We start from the raw sequence: 27,736 nt of genomic DNA, 5'->3' as shown, positions 1-27,736 counted from the left end.
TATATGATAATTTTTTGTCTCTCAATTCCATGACAGCTACAGCCAAATATTATATGACATTCAAACAATTTAATTGTTGAAATAGAGTGCCACATGTCTTCTCTCTATGTCACAGTGGCCGTGGTAATCACTAAATTTGACGTTTAGGCTATACAATTTTTTTTGACAGTCAGTTTTTTTCCTCCAAAAATTTTAAATATTTTTTTTTCTCAATAACGGTTAATGTTAGGTATAGACTGTTTGATATCAAAATTCATAACATTTTACAGAGAATTTAAGTTTGTAATAAAAATGGGAGTACCCATTTAAAATCAGAAAGTTTCTGTCAATTTCCAATATTTCCGGAAGTGCCACCATATTGAAAATATTTTTAATCGCTCGATCTCGTTGTAAAACAATTACGTGCAAAAAGGTCTCGTAGTTCTCTACAAACTTCTAATGCACGCTCAGCCTGGCACACCCTGTATACTTTCTTGTTCGGGGCGTTGATTCGTCGAGCCTTTATGGTCTAAAGATTTTAATTAACTTGGTTAGTTTCAATTTATTTAAAAAAAAACGGTTAATAACATTTTTTTTATTCAGATCTACCTGCCACCCCTTAAAATGCTTGGACTTTTTTAAGAGACACCCAGTAGATCTCGAATTCAATGACGTCACGTATAAGATGAGGCTTTGTATCAAGTTGGTATTGGATAGAAACACCGTATGATCGAAAAAACGGCTGGGAAATGACGATCAGTGACGTTTCCCATTTAAATTTACATCTAAAATGACAGCGATCTTCATTTCATAGCCTTTCTGAAATATATAAAGTGCTTGTTGTGGAGTAGGCAAAGTTGGTTAAAAACAGACAGCCATTAAAATGCTGATTGTTGTTTGGATTTTAAAATTGTAGAATTTTACAAAAAAAGAACAGAGTAAAACAATTTATGGTAGGGTATCTTAATTTTAAAACGATGTAGTTTTAATATCATATTTATTACACTATAATACTACTATATATTTTAATGCAAATGCCAAACTAATATGCCCGGTATATCAAATTATTTTATATACCTACGGTTGAAAATGTTAAGTAAATCATATTTTGAATTAGTTGTGTTTTTGGTTGGCTTTTGAGAATGTGACACCAAGTTTACAAACCTGAATAAAAAATAACGGTTTTTTTTCTTAATTATAATTAATTGAATATAATACAAATGAGTCTTAAAATTTCATTGTTTAAATCTTGCCTAATATCTTGTTAAACCATTGTTTATTATTGAAATAATGTTTTTATTTAAAATTGAATGAAAATTTAACAAAAGGCGTGAAAGAATACATGATAGTGTAACAGATATTATTTATTTTTTGACAGTTTTTATGAGTCGCTGTATCCAAAGATTGATTCTTGTCAAATTTATATATTATACCGGGTGCGTCTCAAAAGTGACTCACTCCTATAACTTTTTTTAATTTTTTAAATAAAAAAACGAGATTTGGTTGGAACTTTCCCATACAGCACATCAAATCACATTTACGATGTGTTTACATTATTAGATGTAGACACAGGGTGACACAATTCCCCCGATGCAAATATGCTATGTTTACACATTGTAGTTCAACACGTATGCACAAAGGTTAAACGTCCGCCTCACACAATGTAGCCACAGTATAGCATTTACGTATACACAAAGTAAGGGATACACAGTGTGCCGTAGGATACACAGTGCTTGTGTATTACGTTTAAACTCTGTTTACACATTGCAGTTGTGACTACCGCGTGTATACATATGTATTTTGCTTCGTATATACATCTTGTGCTAGATAAAACTACTTCTTATGAACGAATTTAGGAAATAATACAAGTTTTGATGCCTAACTTTTCGTTCTTTTTAAGAAATATTTATTCAATGATACCAATTATATCTTTTTAGAACGGAAATTAGGAAGGCAAAACTTTGTATTTTCCAAAAGTATCTCGATGGTAAGTTCAAGAGAAGTAGCCTTAAAACTGTTCCATTTTTGTTTTGTATTAAATGTACCATTTTTCTTCCATAAAATGGATTAAGTGGTTAAAAATAAAATTCTTATATTTCTTTATATCATGGAACGCAATAGCGCAAATAACACAATAATAATAATTATTTACACTACAGAAACCAGAAGTAAGAAAACACTGTAAAAGAACAGAATTTATATCAAAATGTATTAAAATATAAGTAGGTACCTAGTATAACAACATACTAAAATGGTAAACACTGGTATATCGCCACGATTTGGTGGACCTCATCGTTTAGTCATTTTTTTCTCTTCTTTTCCCTTCAAGCAGTTGGTTTGTTAGCATACTCATTCATCGAGATTAACAATCTCAGATTGACAATCTCACCCTTAAATTTTATATGAAACTGATTATTGAATATTAAACATACCTGTATATTGATCCATCAATAACTTACCGAATATCAGTGTAAGAAGTTCTTTGAAGTGTTTAAATCTTTCTTTCTCTGGTCCATTTAGATTTGTATTATTTCCAAATTAAAAAAAAAATATATTGCAGAGCTAACCTCTTTATCATTATACGAGAATATTTGGAGTTTTCATTTATTGGAGTCAAAATTTGGTAAATTGGGTATCGAGTAAGGGAAGAGTCGCTGCTATAATATTAATAATACTCTTAGGCAGGTGTAACAAGGTAATTAAAAACTTGTGCTTACCTTAAAATCTCTTTTAAACTACACACAAACAGAACATTTATATAGAGCTTCCGAATGATAAAACAATAATGGCTGCTAACGCATACCACTCCTAGAAAGGAGAAAGGAGAGAGGTCGGTGTGTCTACACTGAGGCTATCCGCGCGTGCGCACACCTTCATTTCATGGTAGAATGTAGACACAACAGTACACTATTACAAAGTGTCTATATAGAAATTTATATTATGTGTATACGTCACATTTTTACAAGGTGTATACTATAGGCACAACTATGATACGAAGTATCACACATACATATGACATATACATTGTATATCTCATATACCGACGTCAGATTTCATAATTTTAATAATTATTTGTTACGTTACAAAAAACTCTTTAGAATCTTGAGTGCATACGGTATACAACTAGTAAACACTATATCACACAACTCTATCAATATAAACCTGCGTGTATCTCATATGTATATGTTAAAACTAGATGAACACTTAGGTTCACTTTAACATATGTTGTTTCTCATGTGTCTCCCTTGTAGAAACGTAATTTCATTTGGACGTGCTATATGGGTTTTATTGTGAACGAGATTGGAACTTTTTATATTCTCGCTTAATAAAAAATCGTATTTTAAATTTCAATCTAGAGTGTCATGGCTATGTTAAAAACATTAATTCTTAATCAAGGAGCCCTGGAAAAATAAATTTGATCGTCTAATGTTTTTAGTGTCTTGCCCTGGTCGGTTAAAAGATGCATCTGAATTTTTTTAAATGGAACGAGGGTGGCTCATTAGCATATTTGGAAAATGAATTTATTAACGAATAATTTGATGAAAACCAAACCACACATTTGATATTTCGAGTCAAATTTTCGTTACGAACCGCAAGTTATAATTTCAAATAGGTAAACCATGTGCGAAATGTCAAAAGTTGACATATAATATGTCATTCTATTCAGAATGTCATTTTCTATCGAATAAAGCAAAAAAATACCAAGGGTGTCATTTAAAAATCAAAGTTGTAGTCATTTCAGGTGAAACAGGAAGTGACCGAAAACAATTGAATACGTCAACCAATCCTAATTTGTGTTATATACAAACATACCAAATCTCGTTTCTTTAACTGAAAAAATAAAAAAGTTATAGATGGGAGCCGCTTTTGAGACGCACCCGGTATATAAAAATTCTGGGTAATTTGCAATTAGAGATTTCTTAAACAATATCTGTACATACCTTTCTGGCGGGTTCATTCCTTAAAAAAAGCCTGGCTATTGCACCAATGAAGGAAAACTCTAAGAAAATAAAAAAAATATTTTTTTGTAAAACATCGTTGATTATATATTTATTACCCATGTGTGTGTGTCTCAAATTTACCCATCAAAAAAAATTGATTCTCATACCAACTTCATATTGATCACGTAATAAAAGTTGAGAAGTCAATTTAAAAAGTTTTAAACTTCAAAATGAGACAATGGGTTTTCTAATTTCAGTTTTTCCAAGACTGACACAAACATTAAATAAATTATAGTGAGTAATTATTGTTCTTGATGTGTAAGACAATGTAAAAAACAAGAAAACTGACTGAATATAAGTTTTATTTGCAAAGTCTCAGTTTTTACCTAAATATGGGGAGTCTCATTTTTACACCACAGAACATCAAGTGTTTTTAAAAGACCTCTCTGCTAAAATAACTAAATAGTTACCCAGACAGCACAGTGACATTTTAAAGACATCTATAAGACAACTTGTTTCAACATTACTGACATCTCAAAGACGTCTATTTTCGCCTTTAGACGTATTAAAGGCATCTTACCAACGTCTGATGTTAAAAAATCCAACATCTTTAAGACGTCTTGAGTACAATGTCTTTAAGATATATTTTAACAATGTACTTAAGATGTCTTTTAATATGAATGAAAGTGGAAGACAATGATGAATTATAAAATAACACATCTTCTTGGACTGGCATTGTCTTTAATTTTTAAATTAAGCATGTTTCTCTCAAATGTTACACTGACCAATATGCAGTGAACAGTTAACATTTTATAATAGTGACATATCTGACCGAAACGTTATGTATTGGTATTTTTTTCTTGGACAACCACTGGAGGGACATCTTCAGTGTTATCATGCGCATCTAAAATATGAATCATAGAAATAAGATAATTGTTCAAATACACACACCGGAAAAGTCTAGGGATATTACAATTTTATCCAGCCATCGTCAGTAATTTAATTATTTGCATTTCTGATATAATAAAATTAAAAAAACAAATAGTTTACAGGACGTATTGGAAATAAAAATGCGAAATTTACCGAATTTTTCAAATTTACCTTGATTTTTATTGAACTCAAAAAATACACACATTTTTTTTTATTCTAAACTGTGAATTAAAAAAAAGATAAAACCAGTTTTACTTAATAAAGATTATGGCCTCCTCTACTGTTCATTACAGCCCTACATCGTCTCTCCATGCTCCTGATCAGGTTGTCGATCTCTTCTTGAGGTACAGCCTGCCACGCTGCATTCACGGCCCGAACTAGATCCCTACGAGTTTCACGAGGCATACCCATTCTCAAAATTCTAATTTGGACCGCGTCCCATACGTGCTCGATGGGGTTGGGGTCAGGAGATTGTGCCGGCCAGGGTAATATATTTAATTGATGAGCATTGATAAACTCACTTACCACTCTGGCTGTATGAGGCCGTGCATTGTCATGCATGAAAATGAAGTTTCTCCCAAAATCATTAGCATAGGTCATAGGTAACAGGACAGGCTCAAGAATTAAATCACGATATGTGATTCCTGTTAGAAACCTTTCAAGAAAAACGAGATCGGTTTTTCGGCCTAACTGGACTCCTCCCAAGACCATAACTGTTCCACCTTGATAAGGGTGCACTTCCTGAACATGATCTAACCGAATAAGATTTCCCGGTTCTCTCCATACCCTAAGTCTTTTCGAATCCGGATGAATTCCAAAGCGTGACTCATCCGTGAAGAGAACATTGGCCCATTGTTCATTCGACCACTGAACATGATCTTGAGCCCACAAATATCGTACTTCTCGATTTCCTCTCGTTAAGGGTTGAGCTCTCCAGGGGCGTCTACTTCTTAAGTTGACCTCTCTTAATCTATTGTGAACAGTGTCAGGACTAACGGTTACATTATGTGTTTCCTGGAGAATTAAACTAAGCTCTGGTGCTGTAAGAGTCGGTCGGCGTCGATCATTTAATTGTAAAAAATGATCTTCCTGAGGGGTAGTAATGCGATGTCGCCCTGTGTGCCTTTCTGCAACATCACCACTTTCACGGTAGCGTGCACTTAATCGCGATATTACACCTTGCCTTGTATTTAATGCTCTAGCTACGTTGATTTGGCGCATTCCAGCTTCGAGCATACCCATGGCCCTTAGCATTTCGTCTCTGTTAAGATGTCTACGCTCCATAATGTAGTTTAATACTAAACAGAGTTATTTGAATGAATTCTGGCCAGTTATCATAAAAAACATAGCCAGTACAGGTTAAATTCGAACAATTGATGGTAGGTGCTTTTTATACATTTGACAAAAAATGCACAAACACTTCTGCAAATATCCCAAATTTAGAAATAACTAGTGTGACTACTTCGTTTCAATCGAAGTAGAAAGAATCGGCCTACAAATATGTGGTTGTGTATTCAAAACATTTATTTTTAACTTTAATAAAATGATATCCCTAGACTTTTCCGGTGTGTGTATATCTAACAACCTAAATGTGTTTTAAACTTACCTGTCTTACCTACAATATCAGCTTTAACTTCTTTGATCCAGCTCTAATGATGAAATTTTGGTAAATTCTCTGATGAAACTTTATATCACGTCCCTTTGCCAAACGGTTTTGCGCGCCTTTTTACAACAACGACAAGAACAAACATTTTCCGCTAGGTTTTCCAGAGATTTTCGATCACATAACCTCACATCAACATCAACCACAACCACAGAAGATAACTGTCACGCCTGTCAATCGTCATATTTGCGCCTATAAATTAAATCAGGATAATGTTTTTATTTCTGTTAAGATTATACCATATTTCTGTCATATTATACCAGATTATACTCTCCTTTTTTATGATTATCGCCTACTCTAGAAAAAAAACGAGATAAATAGAAAAAATTAAATTTAAAATTTCTAATCATTTCTAATGTCATTTTAGAGACGTCCTAAAGATGTTTTATTTCGTCATCTTATGAATGAATATCTTTAAAAAAGTCCAAAAGTTGTCTTATTTTAGTCTTTAGGCGTTAAGATCTAATTAAGATATAAAAAAGACGTCTTTAAGATATTATGTGCTGTCTGGGATATATTTAGACTTTTTAAATAGTTTTTTTTTTCTATTTGTGTTTTTGCTTCTGGTGACTGGTAGGAAAAGCACTGACAAGTTTCTTTCCGTTTGGAGGAAATTATTTTTCTTATACAAATAAAAAAATAAATTAATCAAAAAAAAATAAATTTGGAGAAGTATAAAGGAGATGAGCCATTTTAGAAGAAGCAAGACGTTTTATGAAGAATGCATTTTTCTCCAATTATTAATAATAAAAGTTTTTCTTCTTATACGTACGTACGTTCATAGACGTACTTTCGTACGTTCCGAGAACATACTGTAGGTATAAATTACCAAACGAGACTTTCCTTATATTCAAATCCTTATAAAAAGGGCACATGTTTCCAAACCAATAGCAGGGGTTGTTTTTGCAACAGGTAATAAGCGTTCAATTGGGGATGAATCCCGAGGCGCTGCAGGTAGTCAGACTATCTCAGTAAATTCAAATAAACATAGAATATGTCAGTTTAGTTTTCATTTTACTGTCTGGTGCAAAGTGTCAAGTAAATTATTGATATTAGAATGATTTTAAGTGAATTTATTTCAAAATTGTGATTAAAGGAGGTAAATATTTTAAAAAGTCATATTTCATAAGTTCGGTATCTTTTATTTATTTTCATATTTTTATCTCCAAAAATATACAAAAAATTCTACTGCAGCGTTAAGTTCAGAAGGCTGTCAAAGTTGGTTTCTTATCACATCAGCTCTTTCCAAAATGGCGGAACACAATCCGTCAAAGGCAACCGAAAATTGGCATTTTTTAAATAAATTTAACTTTTTTTAAACTAGCTAATTTTATAGCGAAGTCGTAAATAGATTTTTTGGTTACCATGACAAAAACTAAATATGTCGCTTTTCTAAATTTTCATAACAACACACTTAGAAGTTTATAATAATGTGTTTTATGAGCGGAATTCAAGTATTTTTTGATAGTTACTTTTAAAAAATATACGGTATAAGAGTGTTAAAAGTTGTTCAAAATTGAAGTCGCCATATTTATGCCCTGAATGTCCTGAATGACATTTAATGTGGTGTTGCCAGAGTGTGTTGAAATTCCAAACCAAGGTTATATTTTACGATGTACTTAAACAGCCGTTAAACGGTAGCCTACTAAAATGCCGTTAATAAATATTGTGACGTCGTTCATGTCGGCGGAAAGTGATGCCTAGCTATAAGCATTCTGCAAGAGCACCTGTGGCTCAGTGGCTGAGGCCATCGCTTCGTGAGCGAATGGTCCGTGGTTCGAATCTCATGTCGACCAAGACTTTTTTATTTTTTTTTTTGCTTATAGCGTGATCTTATTGCATGGGCTTAACTCTTTATGGTTGGATTGGTTTAGTTATTTGGCTGGTTGGTTAGCGTGGTTATTTGGAGGGTGTTAATTCATTGGTTAGTTGGTTATTTGGTGGGGTTGGTTGATTTTTACTAATTTATATTTGTTTTTTATATTCTTTTATCAGTGTCGAGGTTAGTTGCGTTGGTTAAGTTGGTTATTTGGTGGGGTGGATAGCGTTGGTTAGTCCTTCTAACATTCCTATATTTCATAAAGCCGTCAAGTGCGTCACATCGACGACGTCATACCTATTAACGGCATTTTAGTAAGCTACCGTTTAACGGCAGTATAAGTACAGCCTATATTTTATACAAAAGCGGATAATATCAACAAAACACACCTATAGTTTTTGGTTGGGTGGTTATTTATTGGGGGTTGGTTAGATTTGTTATTTTGGGAGGGTTTATTTGGTTGGTTTTTACAAATATATTTTTGTTTTTTTTTATATTGACTGATTTTTAATTTTCTTTATTTGTTTGCGGTAAATGCATATAATAAATGTAGAGTTTTGGTTAAGTAGGGAAATGAAACTAAATAACAATGATAAAATTAATTAAAAACTAATACTACTGAAATTGCCTGTTATAAGCGGCAGCACTGCCTAACCTTGTCATAATTTGTCCGTGTCACCTGTCAAAATAAGCATGTTCTGTGGTTCACCTGTGGTCAAAATTCATCCTCAACGTCAAATAGTACCAACATTGCTTTTAAAAGGATAGTTTAAACATCAAACTTCCTGTTTCACCGGAAATGACTACAACTTTTGATTTTTAAATGGCACCTTCGGTATTTTATTATTTTATTAGATAGAAAATGACACTGAATATAATGACATATCATGCCACGCCCTTTCTAATTTGAAGTTCAATAAAACACAAAGTTTACTTAATCTGAATGAGTTGCATAGAGGCCACTAGCTTTTTAATTTTAACAGCCGGGTGATCGGGGTTCAAAGATATTAATAAAAGGGCGCCACGAGATTATACTCTATGAACTCGGCAATAAAGATGTAACTATTAAGTAGACTTCAACACTAACCTCGAACTGTTGAGTGCAACTATCATGAACTTCAAATATTCTATAACTATTTGTACTTAAGTGACTCTAACTTAACTATGAGACTAGACTGTAAATAAGACTACTAAAACTATTTAATCAATTTATTAAACAATGAAAAAGTTAATATATATATAAAGTAATGAATGAAATGTAAGAGAAATGAAATGTGTTAAGAAAAGCAAATTGAAATGTACGAAAAGAAGATTTTAAATCAAATGAGAAATAACTAAACCTATGACGTCAAACCCCCTTATCTAACTTAATACTAGATACAATCAGGGTGGTTTATACCCATAAATCAAATCTAAAATTATATAAATATCTAAACAGTCTTACTCTACTCGATGTGATATACTTGAAAACTTCCTCCGGCTGAGCTACGGCGTATAGCTACAGGGTTGCTAAGGCGGTGTACAGCAGCTCGGTGTACTGTCACTGGAGCCCACGGATGTCAGCAGAGGTACAGGTGAAAGGTAGGTGTTGAGATTTCAAATGGTGAACATAAAAACCCTAAAATAGCATTGGTTGTCTTAGAAAAGAGCCTCAATTATAGAACAAGGACTAGCACAACGTGTAGGAGTTAATAAAGGTAATAAAGAAGGACTAATAAAATCTGAACTTTACCTCAACGAGGGTTTATGATGTCCAACGGGTAACTCTACACACGGGCAACAGGAACGGATGGAATTCTGGACTGTTCTGTGCTGTACGGTCTGGATCGGTCTTCTTGCTCTACAATTACGAACAACCAAATAAGACTTAAGAAAGATAACACTCAACTAATCTTTCTACACCACGTGGGCGTGGAAAAGTCGAAAACCAGACAACAATATGAACAAAAATCAGTTGAGCATTGACTTAGAATAGGCAGAAGAATTATAGCATACCTTGGAACTATGCGGGGACTTCTTGGGCACGTGGAATCGGAATATCAGTCGGAAAATTAGGCTATTTTAATCCCATTGCGGAAATTGGTCGGCGGTCCATAAAATCATCAAAATCCAACCACGTCTCTGACCAAAGGTGTTTCGAAAGCCTTAATCCTTCTTTACGAAGACCTGCTATTCACCAACAGGGAATGTTTCACGAAACGGCAGCCAGTTCTTCACGACGACACTCTTCAGCCGGGGAGTACACAAGAAGTGATGCAAGGATTCGATTTCCTTCACAAAATCAGATTTCAACCGGAAATCTCCCTCCAGGATATAGATAGAGAACTATATACCTTGACTAGTCCAACTCACAAAAAGGCATAAATAAAAAACGATGTTGTAGATTATTTTCACAGCCATCTTCGATATCCGGTCAATGAACGAACTAAACTCACAAATTCCCACAATTAAATGAACGAATTGCACACTGCGATCCACATCAAAAATAACCAATTTAACTACGAAATTTTATCTGATAATTATAAAATTTCAATAACCAAAACAAAGGATAAATAAATCCAAAAACATCTGATTTGATCTGACAGTGACAAGTGACGGACAAAAGTGATGATCAAAGATATAGAGAGATGGACAAAAAGCCTACTGCTGCTGGTGTGCCTGGTCCAGTGACAATATTGTGTATCGATAGCGCGGTGTATATCGGGTTGCATAATTGTAAAATTTAAATAAAATAATATTTAACAATAAAATTATAGTAAACATGATGCAAAAATAATAGCTATTTGCGATATTTTATGAGCTAGCACACAGAGGTCGTTGCGAGGAAATTTGACTGTTACAATCATATGTCAATTTTTGGCACTTTCACTTAAAACAAAATTTATTTTAAAATTCAGTCTAAAGTGCTATGGCTGTTTTAAAAACACTAATTTTTAATGAAGTAGCCTTGGAAAAATATATTTGATTGTCTAATGTTTTTAGTGTCTTATCCTGGCCGGTTAAAAGATGCCCAAATCGTATTTTTAATCATAACACATTTTTTTTTCAAATGGAACGAGGGTGGCTCATTAGCCTATTTGGAAAAAGATTTTTTTACAAATAATTTAGTACCACACACTTGGTATTTCGAGTCAAATTGTCGTTATGAATCGCATATTGCTGTATGTGTTGTATGTATAAACCATATTCGAAAATGTCAAAAGTTGACATAATATGATATATATTTCTATTCTGCCAATCCAAAGTTGTAGTATAGTGTCATTTCCGATGAAACAAGTGATCGAAAACGAAAGTCAACGGTAGCCACTTTTGAGACGCACCCGGTATAATAATAAATTGCCAATGGGTTCGTTTGACGTTTAAGTTAAGGCAAAACTTACTCTTATTTTTTTAAAAGTATGATCGGTCTAGGGGGAGAGGGCTAATTACCCCCACATTACCCCTCCCTTAAACCCACGCTTGCCTATTCTACTAATTCGGGAAATTAATATAAGAATAAAATATTCATACAAAGTATTTGGTAAAACATAAAAAAAACATTAAATATTTATGTAAAAAATAAGACATCCTGTAGACATTGTGAACATTTGTTTGTAGAGATGTCGTCACCGGAATATTTTGGACAATATGGTGAAGGATATCTTATTTAATGTTAACGGGTGTATGTTTACTCAAAAAATTAGTTTTTAACTCATTTCAACAAAAAATGAACGCATGGAATAAATATCTTCTTATTAATTTCAGATTACGTTACCCAACATTTTTACAACTTTCTCAATTATTATTTGACCTAACGATAAGTTGACCTATTTACAGCTAGATATTGATTAGTTTTATTTTTATAGAACTAGTAAAAATATGGGAGTTAATTGTTATATATGTGTTAATGCTTGATTGATTATTTTTTTAAATGAAAATAAATCAATCAATTTATTTTTAATAGAGATAGAATAAAATTACTTGATGGAAAATCGACTTAAAAATTTATAATTACGAGTACTTAAGCATAAGAGAATTATATCAAAAAATTACGCTTTGCTTAAACTGTTTACATTTATTTATTTTTGTTTTGGCAAAATTTCTGTAACAATATTTTTTGATTACTTTGACATGATGTTTTACCATATCGGGACAGAACATACAGAGTAGAGTGGGTCAAAAAAATCGACTATTTTTTTCACTTTATATTCTGAAAAAAGTTTCTTGGACACCTCAAAAAGATTCTCTCCAAATATGAGCTCTTAATTTTAATAGGGAGGTCCTCTGCCGTAGTTAATTATTAGAAAGAAAAATTTTTATCTCAGTATCTGCTATTTGGAAAAAATATTTCGTCTCATATATTTGTGGGAAATTGAATTCTCTTCAAAAAAAGATCTCTTACAACAATTTTTTTGTAAACCTCTCTGTTCGAAAGTTATTAAAGGTTGAAGCACAGTTTAAAGAATATAAATATATTTTAATATTTTAGTATACATTTTTCATATGGGGTTTCCATAATAATTATTAATAATAATTACCCTATTGACAATTCCATATTCCAAAGAATTAGGATAGAATAATATATCTAATATTTTAATATTAATGTATTCACCATAATATGTATAAGTAGAGTCTGATAAGGAAAATAACTTGTAGGTGTGGAGCCTGGAAAAGTACCTTAGGATTTATAGGATCCCACATATATGCTGTTAATCAATAAAACTAGTACTGTATTTTTATTTTTCTACTTGCTATATTAAAATTCCTTAGTATTTTTAGTTGATCCCTCGTATACAACCAGCGTTCTGACTAGGGGATTCAATCCCGGGATTCCGACGTTTTTTATCGGATTTTTTCAATCCCGGGATCCCGGGAAAATAATAACAGATCCCGGGATTTTATATAATATAGTAAAACGCTATTTTTAAGGTTGTATATGCAAAAACTCTTTTAGTTGAATTCCTTATTTCCTTATAGCGCCGCGCCGCCGCGCGCCGCCGACAAGCGATACGTCGGTGATTCCCGGAATAATAAAAAACTTTTGAAACAAGAAGTAGCAAATCTCTTAAAACGACTAGATATAACAAGTAAAATCATATTAGATTCTTCAGATAGTTCGGAATCGGATGAAGATTTGCCAATTGCTACTATTCAGAACAGGTACCAGGCCTTAAATGATGACGTGTCATTTTCGGAGAGGCTAGATGAACCGTTAACCAAAAAAATATCAAATTGAATGACAGTGCATGGACAGTGCCACCAGTAAGAAAAACTGAAAACTTGGAAGCCCAAATAAAAAATGAAATGGATACGTTCCAGAAGAGTGGACAACGTGGTCCAGGAAGGGTTCATAGTTTCATAGATGTCGATTTTCGAAAGAAATCACAACATGTATATTATTTCGTATATTTTTCATTTTATTGATTTTGTGAAAAGCACTCTTCATTAAATTGTTGTATCCTATGTTATAGGGCTTGTTTCGCTCTACAATTTCCTGTCTCACAATGTACCGTTTGTGTCCAGGAAGGGTTCATATTTTTATAGATGTCGATTTTCGAAAGAAATCGGTACATTTATTTTATTTCGTATATTTTTCATTTTATTGATTTTATGGAAAGCACTGTTCATTAAAATGTTGTATCCTATGTTATAGGGCTTGTTTCTCTCTACAATTTCCTGTCTCACAATGTACCGTTTGTCTCCAGGAATTTTAATAAAATGTTCTTTGAAAGTAACATTGGTAGCATTATTACTGAAATTACTGAAAAGATTCAATCCCGGGATCCCGAGATTCGGGGTTAAGAATCCCGAGATCCCGACAACATAAAATTGTCCGGGATTGAATCCCCTAGTTCTGACTGATAAAATAGCACTTCCGCTGCACCCGGTAAACGTACAAATTTTTTGTCACCTCGCCGACTTTGAAGTCAAAAAAACAATAGAATTCCTTAGAGTGGGCCAACTGGTATGTATTCTTTAAACTGTGGTTGAAATTTGATTATTTTAAGGCAGATTTCTTTTTTCTTATGAATTATATAACTTGTTGAAATAAAATCATTATGATACGTGCAACTCAAGGTTTTGAAGGAAATCCACTGCTCTACAAAAATCGTTTCTTATGATTAGTCGATTAAATTAACAGTTTAAAAGATATTCATCGTCAAACTGCAATGCACAATAATTTTAACAGTTTTTGATTAATAATTCGAACAATTTCAATTAAAAAAATTACCCGAACTGCAATAAAGACAATTTTTACAGTAGAAATGTACAATCATTGTAAAAAAAATGTTAAAAATTATATCTTATTTGATAATTAAATAAAAAAAAATTTTGATAAAAAATTTAAACATTTTTTTTTCTTCTAAATCAATACATTTTATATTAAATTCGTCACAAAAACGTTATTTACCCGAAATTTAATGAATCATGGACTCAAGTTAGAAAAAATACAATAGTTTCTTGATAGGTATTCCTCTCACCTTATCTCGTTTTTTTAAGTTTAATTCAGAACCTCGCAATTAGTGGAATAAATTAGTGGTTTCAATTACACTTTATACTTTTTAGTTTACAATCAATCACAATATTTAGAAAACACAATTAAAATTAATAGAATATCCTAGCAACAGCTTGCGTTAATCAGCTGTATCCATAGAGAAAGCCTAATATTTAGCTTATAAAACAATCATTTTCATCACTTTTGATTTCTAACCAAAATTTTTCTTGACGGGTGATCATCAAAGGCCAAAATGACATTCCTCGCAAATTTTGAGGTATAATTAGTGAAACAATCAAAAGTATGTTAACTTTTTCCAATAACTGAAAATACTACCACTAATTATGACGTTCTGAATGCTTACATTACATTACAATAATTATTTATGCATGTTATAATGTTAAATTTAAGTTTTAAATTAATAAAACAATTTTTTTTATATATATATATATATATATATATATATATATATATATATATATATATATATATATATATATATATATATATATATATATATATATATATATATATATATATATATATATATATATATATATATATATATATATATATATATATATATATTACATTGATACATTATTACATGTATTATGGCCTCTAAAAAAAAGTAGGAAGTTGGGAATTGAGATTTTCACCCCAAACCTTTTACAAAATATATGTTTAGTGGTAGTTCACATTTCAAAAATATTTTTATAGATATACATCATCATCATCATCATCATGTAGCCATCGTTGTCCATTGCTGAACGTAGGCCTCCTCCATATTTCTCCATGTCTCTCGATTTTGGGCCGTCATCATCCAATTTCCAGCAATCCTCTTTACATCATCGGTCCAGCGTGTCGGTGGTCTGTCTCTGCTACGTTTATCTGCTCGAGGTCGCCATTCTAACAATCTTCTAGTCCACCTGTCTTTAGATGTTCTCGCCACATGACCTGCCCATCTCCATTTCATTCGAGTTACGTGTTCCACTATGTCTTTAATTTTTTTTGTCTGATAGTGTTATTAGGAATTTTGTCTCTTTTAGTTATTCCAAGCATGGCTCTCTCCATGGCTCTCTGGGCTACTCTTAAATTTTCTGCTGACTTTTTCGTTAATGTTAGAGTTTCCGCTCCATATGTAATTACCGGCAAGACGCATTGTTCATAAACTTTCCTCTTCAAGCATATGGATATATCACTTTTAAAGGTCTCCCGCAGTTTGCCAAAAGCAGCCCAACCCAAACCTATTCTGCTCTGTATCTCGTGTGTTTGGTTGTTCTTTCCGATTTGTATTTCGTGCCCGAGATATTTGTTTTTTTTTCACTGAACTCGAATAAATAAATTCACTGAACTCGAATAAATAAATGATATATATTTGACTCACCCTGTGTATCTATATTTATAGATATACAGGGTGAGTCAAATATATATCATTTATTTATTCGCTATAAAATTCCGGTTCCAAAAGTACCTTCATACCATAGAATATACTAAATGGTCTTTGAATTATGACCACGTCCATGAGGACGTCAATCTAGACGTCCACGCACCTTCGTATGAGAACTTCTAACTGAGACGATCGACTTATTGTAAGTTTATCGCTAAGAAACCGCTGTTTGCCAGCTTTTCAAATTGATAATGAATTGCACTTAAGAACCGTACATATTAACTAACGGACTACAAGAAGAAGATTAAATGAAGCAAGTCTTATGTCAAGAGGGCCTGCTTCGGGACCAGAACTTACTAGATGTGTTGACTAGGCCCAAAAGCAAAGGCAAACTTTTGTTCCCCTTGCAAAAACCGCGTCGCATATGACGTGCCACCCTGTATAATTCGATTTCAATCAAAATTTAAATGATTAGAATATAAGCAGAATAGGTGCATAATATGCATTAGATTTATTTCGATAAATTTACTTAGAAAAAGAATTAAAAAAATCAAAATATAAAGAAGGAAATAATTAAGAATTTACTAAAATAAAAAATTAAAAGCAACGAAAAAAAAATGGGTAAACATTTTAGTATTTTATCTATAAAATGGGTAAACATTTTAGTATTTTATCTATAAAACACAGTACAGAAGGTTTCACATTAATACAAGCGAAAAATTACTTTCAAAAAAAACCGGCTAGACGAAAATTCTGGAAAAATGAGAGGGGGCAACCGACCATACAAAATTTCTATATCTAGGGGTTCACCCAAAGGGTGTAAATGGACTATTGAAAATTTTGTCCGACGAAAAACAACCAATTTTAAAGGCGTCCCCCCAAAGAAGGAGGACAGGGGGGATTTTTTCATTATTTTTCTCGGAATCCTCGCGAGCTCCTGAATACGGTAGCATTTTGTTTTTTTCATTTCTGACTACTTTTTATATTTGCTTCAATTGCCACGCCCATTGCTTCAAGACTAAATCCTAATGCTTCAAGTAGGGCATAAAACCACGCTTTCAACCCGATCCTGGCCTTAGATTTCGATTTCGGGACTCCTTTCAACGTTTTTGAGCACCCTGCCCCCCGGGGGGGCGAATTTTTTCATTATTTTTCCCGGACTCCCCAAGGCTTCAGGACTCCAACGGACTACTCATTTTTTCGATTGCTGCAATTTTCAAAATTTTTGTTTATGGTAGAGGCCACGCCCACTTTTTGGGACTTTTTTGAGACGGCCCCCTGCTTTGCAGGGGGGTAGGAAAAATTTGAAAATATCCTAGTCCGACATAATTCGACCCCCCTTCCCTTACTTTTGGGAGGTGCCCCCCTTCACTGCTCTACAAAAATGGTTTCTTATGATTAGTCGATTAAACTACTGTTTAAAAGATATTCCAAACTGCAATAAAGACAATTTTTTACAGTAGAAATGTACGATTATGTTAAAAACGTTAAAAATTATATCTCAGTTGATAATAATTAAATAAAAAGTGGATAGGTTATGAGATGGCCTTTCGGGAATAGCAGATATGTGCTTGCGGATTAAGCAAACGCATTCAAAAATGAATAAAGAAGGAAGAGTCAGTATTTTGAAATTTTTAAAGAAATTCTGGCAGTGAGTTCTACTGTTCAGTCCCAATAAATATCGAACTGCTATATGCATTCATTTTATTTGTGAGAAAATAAGTAACGTCTGACGGCTTTGGGATCCTAATTGGGATATTAACACAAATTCTGCTGTTTTAAGTAAATCTGTATATTAATTTTGTTCGTTTCTTTCCAGGACAATCAGTGACAATCATCCAGCGCCCCAAATGACATGGCCACCAGAGTTAAGAAGCAACCAATGGCGCCCAAGGAGGTAGCCTCGTCGCCCTCCACCAGCCACGCCAAAAACGAGGGTGCCGTGGACGCCACGTCCAAGGGACCTGCGGGCAAGGTTCAGAACGGACCCGGAATAGGCAAGAAGATGACCAAGAAAGAGGCTAAGAAGGTCGTCACGAAGAGCGTGCCTTTGAAGGCGAAGGCCAAAACGAAACGGGCAGCTCTCAAGATCAATCCGAAGAGTTTGGCCAGGGTACTGATGGAAAACGGCAAAGGTAAGAGACATTCAGTAATCTTGTTTAATAGCTTAGATCTTATAAACTCGGTGGATATGATATATGTAATCGCAAAACAATTTCCGATGCACGTGATCAACTTTGAGTGACAAGTGATGGCGACAGCGCTGCCAGATTTTGATGAGATGAATCTTAATTTAAAAGTGACAAACAATATATTTATTATATCATTTTTTAAAGATTTTTACGTTTTATTTTTAATTTAATCACTAATATTTTAGTAATTAATTGATTTATTTGTTTTATGGCTTATTTTACTTATTACATACATATTGGCAAAAACTAGTCCATTATGAAGATTATTCTAAACGTTATTATGGGTTGCTTATTTATTTATTGATGTACATCTTACAACGCCACGTAATAGCAAGTAAGAGGGTGCTATTAATGCACAAACTAATAATCACAGAATTTAATAAAAACTAACGTAGAAACATTGGCGTAACTACAGGGGTCCCGCGGGTGCCGCCAGGTACTGCTGGGCACACCCCAGAGAAATCCTGAATTATGACTCTTGGCTACGTATTAATTTTTATTTGCTTGTGATGCAGTAAAAATGACGTTTTCTAGTTTTGTTTAGTTGATATTATTTTGTTGTGTTCAAAAATGTGTTAATTTTAATTTTTTTTGGAACATTTGTAATGATTTAAGTAATCTACGGGATCACGGTTTGATAACCAAGTATATGAAATTTATTGATAGAGAAATTCATGTAAAACGTTTTATTCAAAAAATGTGCTTTTTAAAATGATTTTTCATTTAAAATAAAAAATCGGTAAAAAAACTTTTAAGTTAAACGGTTTTATCTTATGTGCACTGAAAACTAGAAAATAATAATAACAATTAGGTATTTTGAACTTCTAGTTCAGAAATATTTTAGTACTAGGCAGAATAGCTTTTAGGCATATTAGACTAAAATAAAAACGTGGGGCCCCTCTGAAATCCTACCTATGGCAAAGCATATCTTTATACTTTGGTAGATCATGAGCTCGGCGTTCGCTGGTGAAGCCGCCACGGCTGGTTATTGACTGTCAAAATCTCCAGTTACGATTATAGTAAGTCGATGCAATCCACACTTAGTATAGAAGAAAGTATTACAGCAATAGTTAATGGGCCCCACGTTTTTATTTTAGTCTAATATGCCTAAAAGCTATTCTGCCTAGTACTAAAATATTTCTGAACTAGAAGTTCAAAATACCTAATTGTTATTATTATTTTCTAGTTTTCAGTGCACATAAGATAAAACCGTTTAACTTAAAAGTTTTTTTACCGATTTTTTATTTTCTAGTTTTTAGTATTTAAGGGAAATGCCTACCGAATATTCCTCAATCTATTTAATTCATTTAGTGCATCATTATTACATGGTTTTTTACCTGATAATTTATTACAATCTGACGCTCAGGTGTTTCTGACGCTAACAACTCTCTCTGTCTATCGCGTTCTGATGCTAGCCTAGACTCATGACGCTCAGGTGTTTCTGACGCTAACAACTCTCTTTGTCTCTCTCAGACTCTCTCGTTGTGATGCCAGCCTAGACTCATGACGCTCAGGTGTTTCTGCCGCTAACAACTCTCTCTGTCTGTCACGTTGTGATGCTAGCCTGGACTCATGACGCTCAGGTGTTTCTGACTCTACCAGCTGCCTTTGTCTCTCACGTTGTGCTATTAACCTAGCATCATGTTGCTCAGGTGTTTCTGTTGCTAACCGTTCTCTTCGTTTCTGTAGTCGACTATAAGTTTCATTTTCACTTTCTTTTGCACGTTTCGTTCTATACTTTTCTTTCGCCTTTTCGAGCCTTCTTTTTCGTTGTGTAGCAGTTTCGTTTTTATTTTTGTTTGTGTTTTTATTTATTGTTTCCATGTTGTTCCCACGAGTAATGGACATTTTAACGGTCGACCCCAGAGGTCCAGTAGAGGGGCAAAGCTATAATATACAACAAGAGGCGCCCAATCTTGAGGGGAAAACGCTGGCGACATTACATTTTTAGCCACCCTAATGCCATACAGTCCTCAGCACGTTTTAACCTATTTCCTTAACTTGGGTGGTAAAGCTACCGCTAACTACGTAGGTACATCTAATCACCTATTTTTTTTATCTGTCCTTCTAACGTCACACAATCTTGGACAGAACTGTTCTGGGCACGACTACTCATGCCCTCACTTAATACGCCATTTTGTAACGACGTCCAACTTGGATTTTAAATTTTGTCATAATCACAGTATTCTACTAGTGTAGCCCTTTCATTTGATACCCATATTGAGGGGGTTGTGGAAAAATATGAAATCCGCCATTTTGTACCGGCGGCCATCTTAAGGTGCGTATTCATTATGCGCACGAACGAACGAACGAATGTTCGCTAGTGGTATGGACGGGGACCGCACGATAGGACCGCACGAGAAGACCGGAGGCATTTGTTGGCGAACGCCTTTGATGTACCGACTCGAAACGGATGGTCGAGCGAACGAACGAACGAACGGCCGCATGCGTTCGGTCCCCGTCCAAATATACCGCACTTTCATTCGTTCGTTCGTTCGTTCGTTCGGATAATGAATACGCACCTTTAGATTTACAATGTTATTGATATTACTATATTGTATTGTCATCGGAACTAAAGGTGTGTACCAAATTTCAGATCAATCTGACAACAGGAAGGTACTTAAATTTCAATTTCTAATTTTGACCCAAATAAACAAATAAATAAATAAATACCGTACGGGTCCGAGCTAAATAAAACCGTTTAAAAAAACAAAAGCCCTAGACTCCCCCCTGAGCTCAATCCCGGGCCCAGCACCCCAGGCCCCCCCAGGATAAATTGCTAGTAACGCTAATGCGTAGAAATAACTTTGAAAGTAATAATTTTTCATGAAAGCATGTTGTCTAAAAACTGCATGAGTTAATATTCATATTTTGCCATAACTGTCCAAAATATGAATATAAACGAATGCTGTTTTTTATTGACAACATGCTTAAATTAAAAATTATCAGGTTAATTTTGATGCATGAGTGTAATTCGGTAGAATATTTCCCGAATAAGAAACATGAAAATACAAGTGAAAATACATTTGAACATATTAAAAAAAATCTCTTTAAAAATCAAGCAATAAAATGAAACAGAACTTATAATATTAGAAATTAGAAATTACATGAAGAATTGCAGTGAAAGACACAGTTATAAAAATTATTATGTTTAGATTCCGTTGCGGTACTTGAAGATGCTGAATTTGAATTGAAATTAAAAAAACCTATAGTAGGTACAAAAGCATTAGTATTATTATTAGAACTTGTAGCAGTTTCATTGTCTCTCATTTTTTCTACCAAATTTGCATGATGTTCATCATCGAGTTGAAGGTAAAGTTTAATTGACTTCGGGCTTGCGTGCCCAGTTATTTTGACCATTGTGTTCTCCTCAACCCCCTTCTTTGCTAGTGTCGACACAGCTGTTGCACTTAGCGAATGATTAGTAATTTTTACTTTCTCCCTAGCCAAACCTGATTTTTTCGCTTCGATGGACACCCATTGAGCAATCGTATTTTTCCCAACAGGAAGGTTCTTGAACCATTTACCCATTTTCCAGGAAGGGTTTACAGTTAAAAACAATTTTGGAACATTAAATTTTTTTCTATAATTTTTTTGAATAGCCTTACTGGACATATATCCGGTTGACCTCTATTTATGACCATTTATAACCGTCTCTAATGCGTAAAAACATGTATAGCACTATAGAGTAAAACATTCTTTATCCACCAATCAAGAAATTCCAATATAGGATACCTGTCATTTACGGGCACCCTTATTAAACGGTCAGTGCCAAATAAAGGCACATTTTTATGGCCTAGCGTCATATAAATTTACCTGCCATTATAGGCCAGACTATTTTTTCATTTCTTTATTCATAGGGAATCCCTATACTTTGTTAGTCTTATACGTGGTGTAGATTGTGCAGTGTAAAGTTGTCTCTCTGTTAATGATGTCGTTAAAAAGGAAACGTTTGACACTAAATGAGAAAATAAACATAATCGCGGAAAGTGAAAAGTTTGCGTTAAGTTCGCGAAAACTGGCCAAGAAATTCGAAGTTGGAAAATCACAAGTTATTGATATTCTAAAAAATAAAAGTGAAATAAGAAGATTGGTTGAGGAAGGTGTTAACTTGGATCAAAAACGTAGCTTTCCTAAGACGGGAGGGTTGGCAGTGGATCAAATCGTCTACGGTTGGTTTTGCAAAGCCAGAAATGATGCAATTCCAATATCTGGACCTCTCCTGAAACAAAAAGCACTGGAGGCAGCGAGAAGTGTGAATATGGTTAACTTTACAGCGTCAAATGGATGGTTGAATTGTTTTTGCCGGCGCCACGGCGTAACTTTTAAAAAAGCAGTTTGCGGTGAGTCTACAGAAATAAATGTGAACGATGTAGAGGACTGGAAAGCAAAGTTACCGTTGATTTTAAGGAATGATCCTCCAAAAGGTGAAGGTGTAATGCTGACGAAACAGTAGAGGCGTGCATATGATTTAAGCAAAAAGGCGTTGCCTGCTCCAGACAATATCATCAAAACTTTTTTTATATCATTACATTGTAACTTATTACTAATCCAACAAATATTCGAATTAAGCATTTTTTTATCTTATTTTTATTTTAGAGATTACTATACAGGGTGCTACAAATTCGAGGTACGAGCATTGGTAACTCGGTAACCGTAATAGATACGAACATGATTAAATTGGGGCAAAGTTGCGCTTTGGGATGTTCACCAAGATGCCATCAAAAAAGTTTTAAAAATTTCAAAGATTGCTGAGATTTTTGGAAAAAACGGATATTTTTGAAAACTAATTTTATTTTTTCCTGTCGTTACTTTTTAGTAAATCAAAAAACTAATTGGACATTCTCATAGCCATTTTATTAAAATGGCTATATATAAATTTTCTAAAAAGTAACGACAGGAAAAAATAAAATTGATTTTTTCCTGTCGTTACTTTTTAGAAAATCAAAAAACTAATTGCATATTCTCATAGCCACTTTATTAGGGCTATCTGATAGTATTTTTAGATTTTCAAATCAGCTGATAATTTGTGAGATACAGAGGCCAACTTAATTTTTTTAAATACGGACCTACATTTTTCATTTCAGATTTTGAAAGAACTCGCTCTCCTGAGTACAATGATATGCCACACTTAATATTTTTTTTGTTTTGGAAATTTGGACACAATTTATTTAAACTAATTTCAAGTCCGGCTCTGTTTTTTTAATATTTAATATATTCATGGTTACAATATTGATAAGCTTTAAAACTTAACAGAGGCGTTGGTTGAGTACGGAAAATCAAATGCAATAAAATAATAAATAATATAAATAAAATGTAATATAAACAATCAAATCATTTCCACGGAAGATAGATTGGAAACGGTAGAGTAGGTATAATGGCCAGCGAGGTTCCTGGACCGTCTGATGACGTCAAGTAATTCGACAGGTCCAAATTTTACAAAAAATAATTTTACAAACATTAATCAACACATCTCGGCAGTTACAATAAAGGGTACAAAATGCATTCGAAAGTATAAGAAGATCTATTCAAAGCCAAAAATAAAATTGAACGAAAAATAAATTTGTTCAATATGGAGGGTGGTAACCCTTTCGAACATGTAGACTATGTAGAGCATTAGAAACTAGTTTGTAGAAGTTAATTTATTCATAATAACTACGATTAATATTATGCAACTGATTAGATTGTACACTGAGAATTTCAAATTCACAATAAGATAAGTTAAAAATAATATCTTTAAATTGCTGATCTGGATATTATTTATTTGAATCTTTCAATTGGCTTAATTTTTCTTATTCAATGTTAATTAGCACTGATCAATATTGTTGCAATGAGTATAATCAGATTAAATAATTTACAAAACAGAGTTGGACTTGAGTTTTTTTTAAATAATTATTAAATAGTTTTGTTGCTGTTAAGATGCCCAAAACAAAAAAACAGTATAAAGTGTGGCATATCATTGTACTCAGGAGACTGAGTTCTTTCAAAATCTGAAATAAAAAATGCAGGTCCGTATTTAAAAAAATTAAGTTAGCCTCTGTATCTTACAAATTATCAGCCAATTTGAAAATATAAAAATACTATCAGATAGCCCTAATAAAATGGCTATGAGAATGTCCAATTAGTTTTTTGATTTACTAAAAAGTAACGACAGGAAAAAATAAAATTAGTTTTCAAAAAAATGCGTTTTTTTCAAAAAAACTAAGCAATCCTTGAAATTTTTAAAACTTTTTTGATGGCATCTTGGTGAACAGCCCAAGGCGCAACTTTGCCCCAATTTAACCATCTTCCTATCTATTACGGTTTCCGAGATACCAATGCTCGTACTTCGAATTTGTAGCACCCTGTATATTAAAATAAATTTCGACTACTGCGTTATCGCGCAATTTCCATATAAAATTTCCTATAATAATAACTTCTTCCCAAAATACTTCCCACATCTTACTGGGTGTTGCAATTTCTATCACACAGTGTATATGGAATGTCGTAGTTGAGCTTTTATTCCAAGAAAATAGGCCTTTAAATACGAGGTTTCGGTGAAAACTTGAATTTTTGATATAAGCCACTTTGAAAGATCTAAGAACGAATTGTGAAAGATTTTTTTTCAATTCAGTCCCGAGAAAGGGTGAAATAAATAAATAAAATATTTTTTTCGGAATTTTGAGGTAACGGAAAGAACTAGAAAAAAAGTTCAAATAAAAGTGGAGCGTCAAATTTTACATATATCTTTACTTTTTTTGCTCAGATCAAAATTAACCGAGATAGGGTAGCTAGAAGCTAGGGGATGATGGTAGAAATATAAAAAATATGTTGCAGAAAAATTCATATATTTAACATTTTTATTCACCGAGAAGGGGTGAAAAATATAAATTTTAAAGTGTTTTTTTTTTTACAAATTCCAGAGAAACGAAATTACTTGAGACACATTTTTCAATAAAAGCTGTTCCCTAGTTTCTACCCACCCTATCTCGGTTAATTTTGATTTTCGCAAAAAAAAGTATAGAGATTTTTATGTAAAATTGAACGTTCTAAAACTTTTATATGAACTTTTTTTTCTAGTACTTACTGCTTCTCCGAGATTTCGAAAAAATAAATTAAATTAAAAAAAGGCTTATTTCCTTGGACTATTTTGTATTACATTTGACTTAGTTTTAAGTTATTCATATATGGAGTATACCGGGTGAGTCTCAAAAGTGGCACACCTCTCATACCTTTTTTATTTTTTCAGATAAAAAAACGAGATTTGGTATGTTAGTATATGACATCAATTAGGATTGATTGACCTATTCAATTGTTTTCGATCACTTTCTGTTTCGCCGGAAATGACTACCACTTTTGATTTTTAACTGGAACCCTTGGTATTTTCTTACTTTATTCGATATAAAATGGCACTCTGAATAGAATGACATATCATATGTCAACTTTTGACATTTTTGCATATGGTTTATTTGAAATTGTAACATACGGTTCATAACGACAATTTGACTCGTAGTACTAAGTGTGTGGTATCAAATTATTCGTAAAAAAATGTTTTTTTCAAATGTGCTAAGGAACCACCCTCGTTCCATTTGAAAAAATTGAGATATGATTAAAAATACGATTTGGACATCTTTTAACCGGCCAGGACAAGACACTAAAGACATTAGACGATCAAATCTATTTTTCTAAGCCGTCTCTAGATTGAAATTTAAAATACAATTTATTTTTGAGCGAATATATCAAAAGTTGACATAATATGTCATTCAATGTAGAGTGTCATTTTGTATCGAATAAAGTAAAATAATACCGAGAATGTCATTTAAAAATCAAAAATTGTAGTAATTTCTGGTGAAACAGGAAGTGATGGAAAACAATTGAATACGCTCGTGAATACGTCAATCAATCCTAATTTATGTCATATACTAACATACCAAATCTCGTTGTTTTATCTGAAAAAATAAAAAAGTTATATGGGTAAGCTACTTTTGAGAAGCACCCGGTATTTATGTGATATTATTACTTGTCCTCATTATATAACGAAAACATCTTTAGGCAATTTCTATGTTTGACATACCCTATGATCGAAAAAAAAACGGCGTCAGCGATGGCTATGAAATAAAGATCGCCGTCATTTTATATGTAAAATTATATGGAAAATGTCATCGGTCGCCATTTCCCAGCCAACTGGACGCCCTTTTTTTTCATCATACGGTATTCTTTAGTTGTTTACAAACACATGACTTTCTTGGTCTTGTTAGCCAAAAAGTTTTTGTCCAAGTAAAGGTTGATTCTCACTATACGTTCCATTTCCATTCAATATCCATTCCATATCCGTTCCGTATTTTTTATTGTACGATTTATATCATTACGAAAGTTTTATTTTAAAAATTTGTATCTTTTATCGAAAAAGATAATAAAATTTTAACAAAGCTCGTACAAATGTAAGAACATGACAACGCTGTTTCCGATACGCTTCAGTCAAACCAAACCAAAAAAATGTATGGAAGAAAAGAATATGGTACGGAAGGGAAACGGAACGGATAGTGTGCATTGTCCTATTCATTTACATGATATAATATTTTATGTAAACGGAAGGGAAACGGAAGGGAGCTGATATGGAAAGTATAGTGAGAATCAACCTTTAAACTGATGTTATAATAATCTTTTTTTTATTGTCAATTAGACGTATTGTCATGTCTTAATTTCCGTTTTTATTTCAGCTACGGATGCAAAGAAAGTGTTACTTAAAAACGGCTTGAAAGAAGTAAAACGTGGTCGCAAACCGAAAGCGCTAAAGAAACTGGAAGAAGCGGCGCCGGTTCTGGAGCCGATCTTTCCTCAAGAGGAAAACGTGGAAGTTAAGAAAACACCCCGTAAGCGGGGTAAGAAACCCAAGGTTCCTGCTTTGATACCCATTAAAGGCATCAAAACAGAACCGGAGGATGTCCCGGAGGTTCCAGAGGAAGAGATGGACGTGCCTATGCCTAGTGAAGCTAGTCCAAAAACTGTAGGCAGGAAACCTGGAAGACAGCGGTGAGTTTGGTTTTTCATTTAAATATTAATATTTCTTTTGATAATAGCGTTGCGTGACAAGTCTAGACATAAAAGATAGATTAACCAATACATTGTGTGTGTGTGTGTGTGTGTGTGTGTGGGTTAGGTGAATAAAGACAAGGAAATACTTATAAGACTTTACTCTCGAGTAAAGTATCTGCTTGCCCAACATGTGCATAAGAGAGTGCTTTTACTTGTGATAGTTTACTTTTGTTGCCGCGACTTTACTCGCAAGTATTTACTCGTTAGATCGTTATTCACGTCGGATGTTTATGTTTACGGTCAAACGATTTATCAAGTCATTCTCGCGGTTG

At 33.3% G+C, this 27,736-nt stretch overlaps 1 protein-coding gene across 4 annotated transcripts in view; it reads left to right on the top strand.

Annotated features, from left to right (window-relative positions):
• Positions 1–27,736, top strand: part of LOC115890971 — a 147,140-nt gene that overhangs the window by 45,954 nt on the left and 73,450 nt on the right. For all 4 annotated transcript variants that reach the window (XM_030911360.1, XM_030911354.1, XM_030911344.1 and 1 more), the window contains exons 2-3: positions 18,017–18,332; positions 27,089–27,401. In XM_030911360.1, the coding sequence (XP_030767220.1) occupies positions 18,053–18,332; positions 27,089–27,401 (593 nt within the window). In that variant the 5' untranslated portion in view covers positions 18,017–18,052. The remainder of the gene's footprint in view (positions 1–18,016; positions 18,333–27,088; positions 27,402–27,736) is intronic.

Source organism: Sitophilus oryzae, unplaced genomic scaffold (genome assembly GCF_002938485.1).
Source record: "Sitophilus oryzae breed Bouriz unplaced genomic scaffold, Soryzae_2.0 scaffold_1178_pilon_pilon, whole genome shotgun sequence".
Classification (NCBI taxonomy): Eukaryota; Metazoa; Arthropoda; class Insecta; order Coleoptera; family Curculionidae; genus Sitophilus; species Sitophilus oryzae.
The sequence above is the reverse complement of the archived record's forward strand: the minus strand, read 5'-3'. Positions and strand labels throughout refer to the sequence as shown.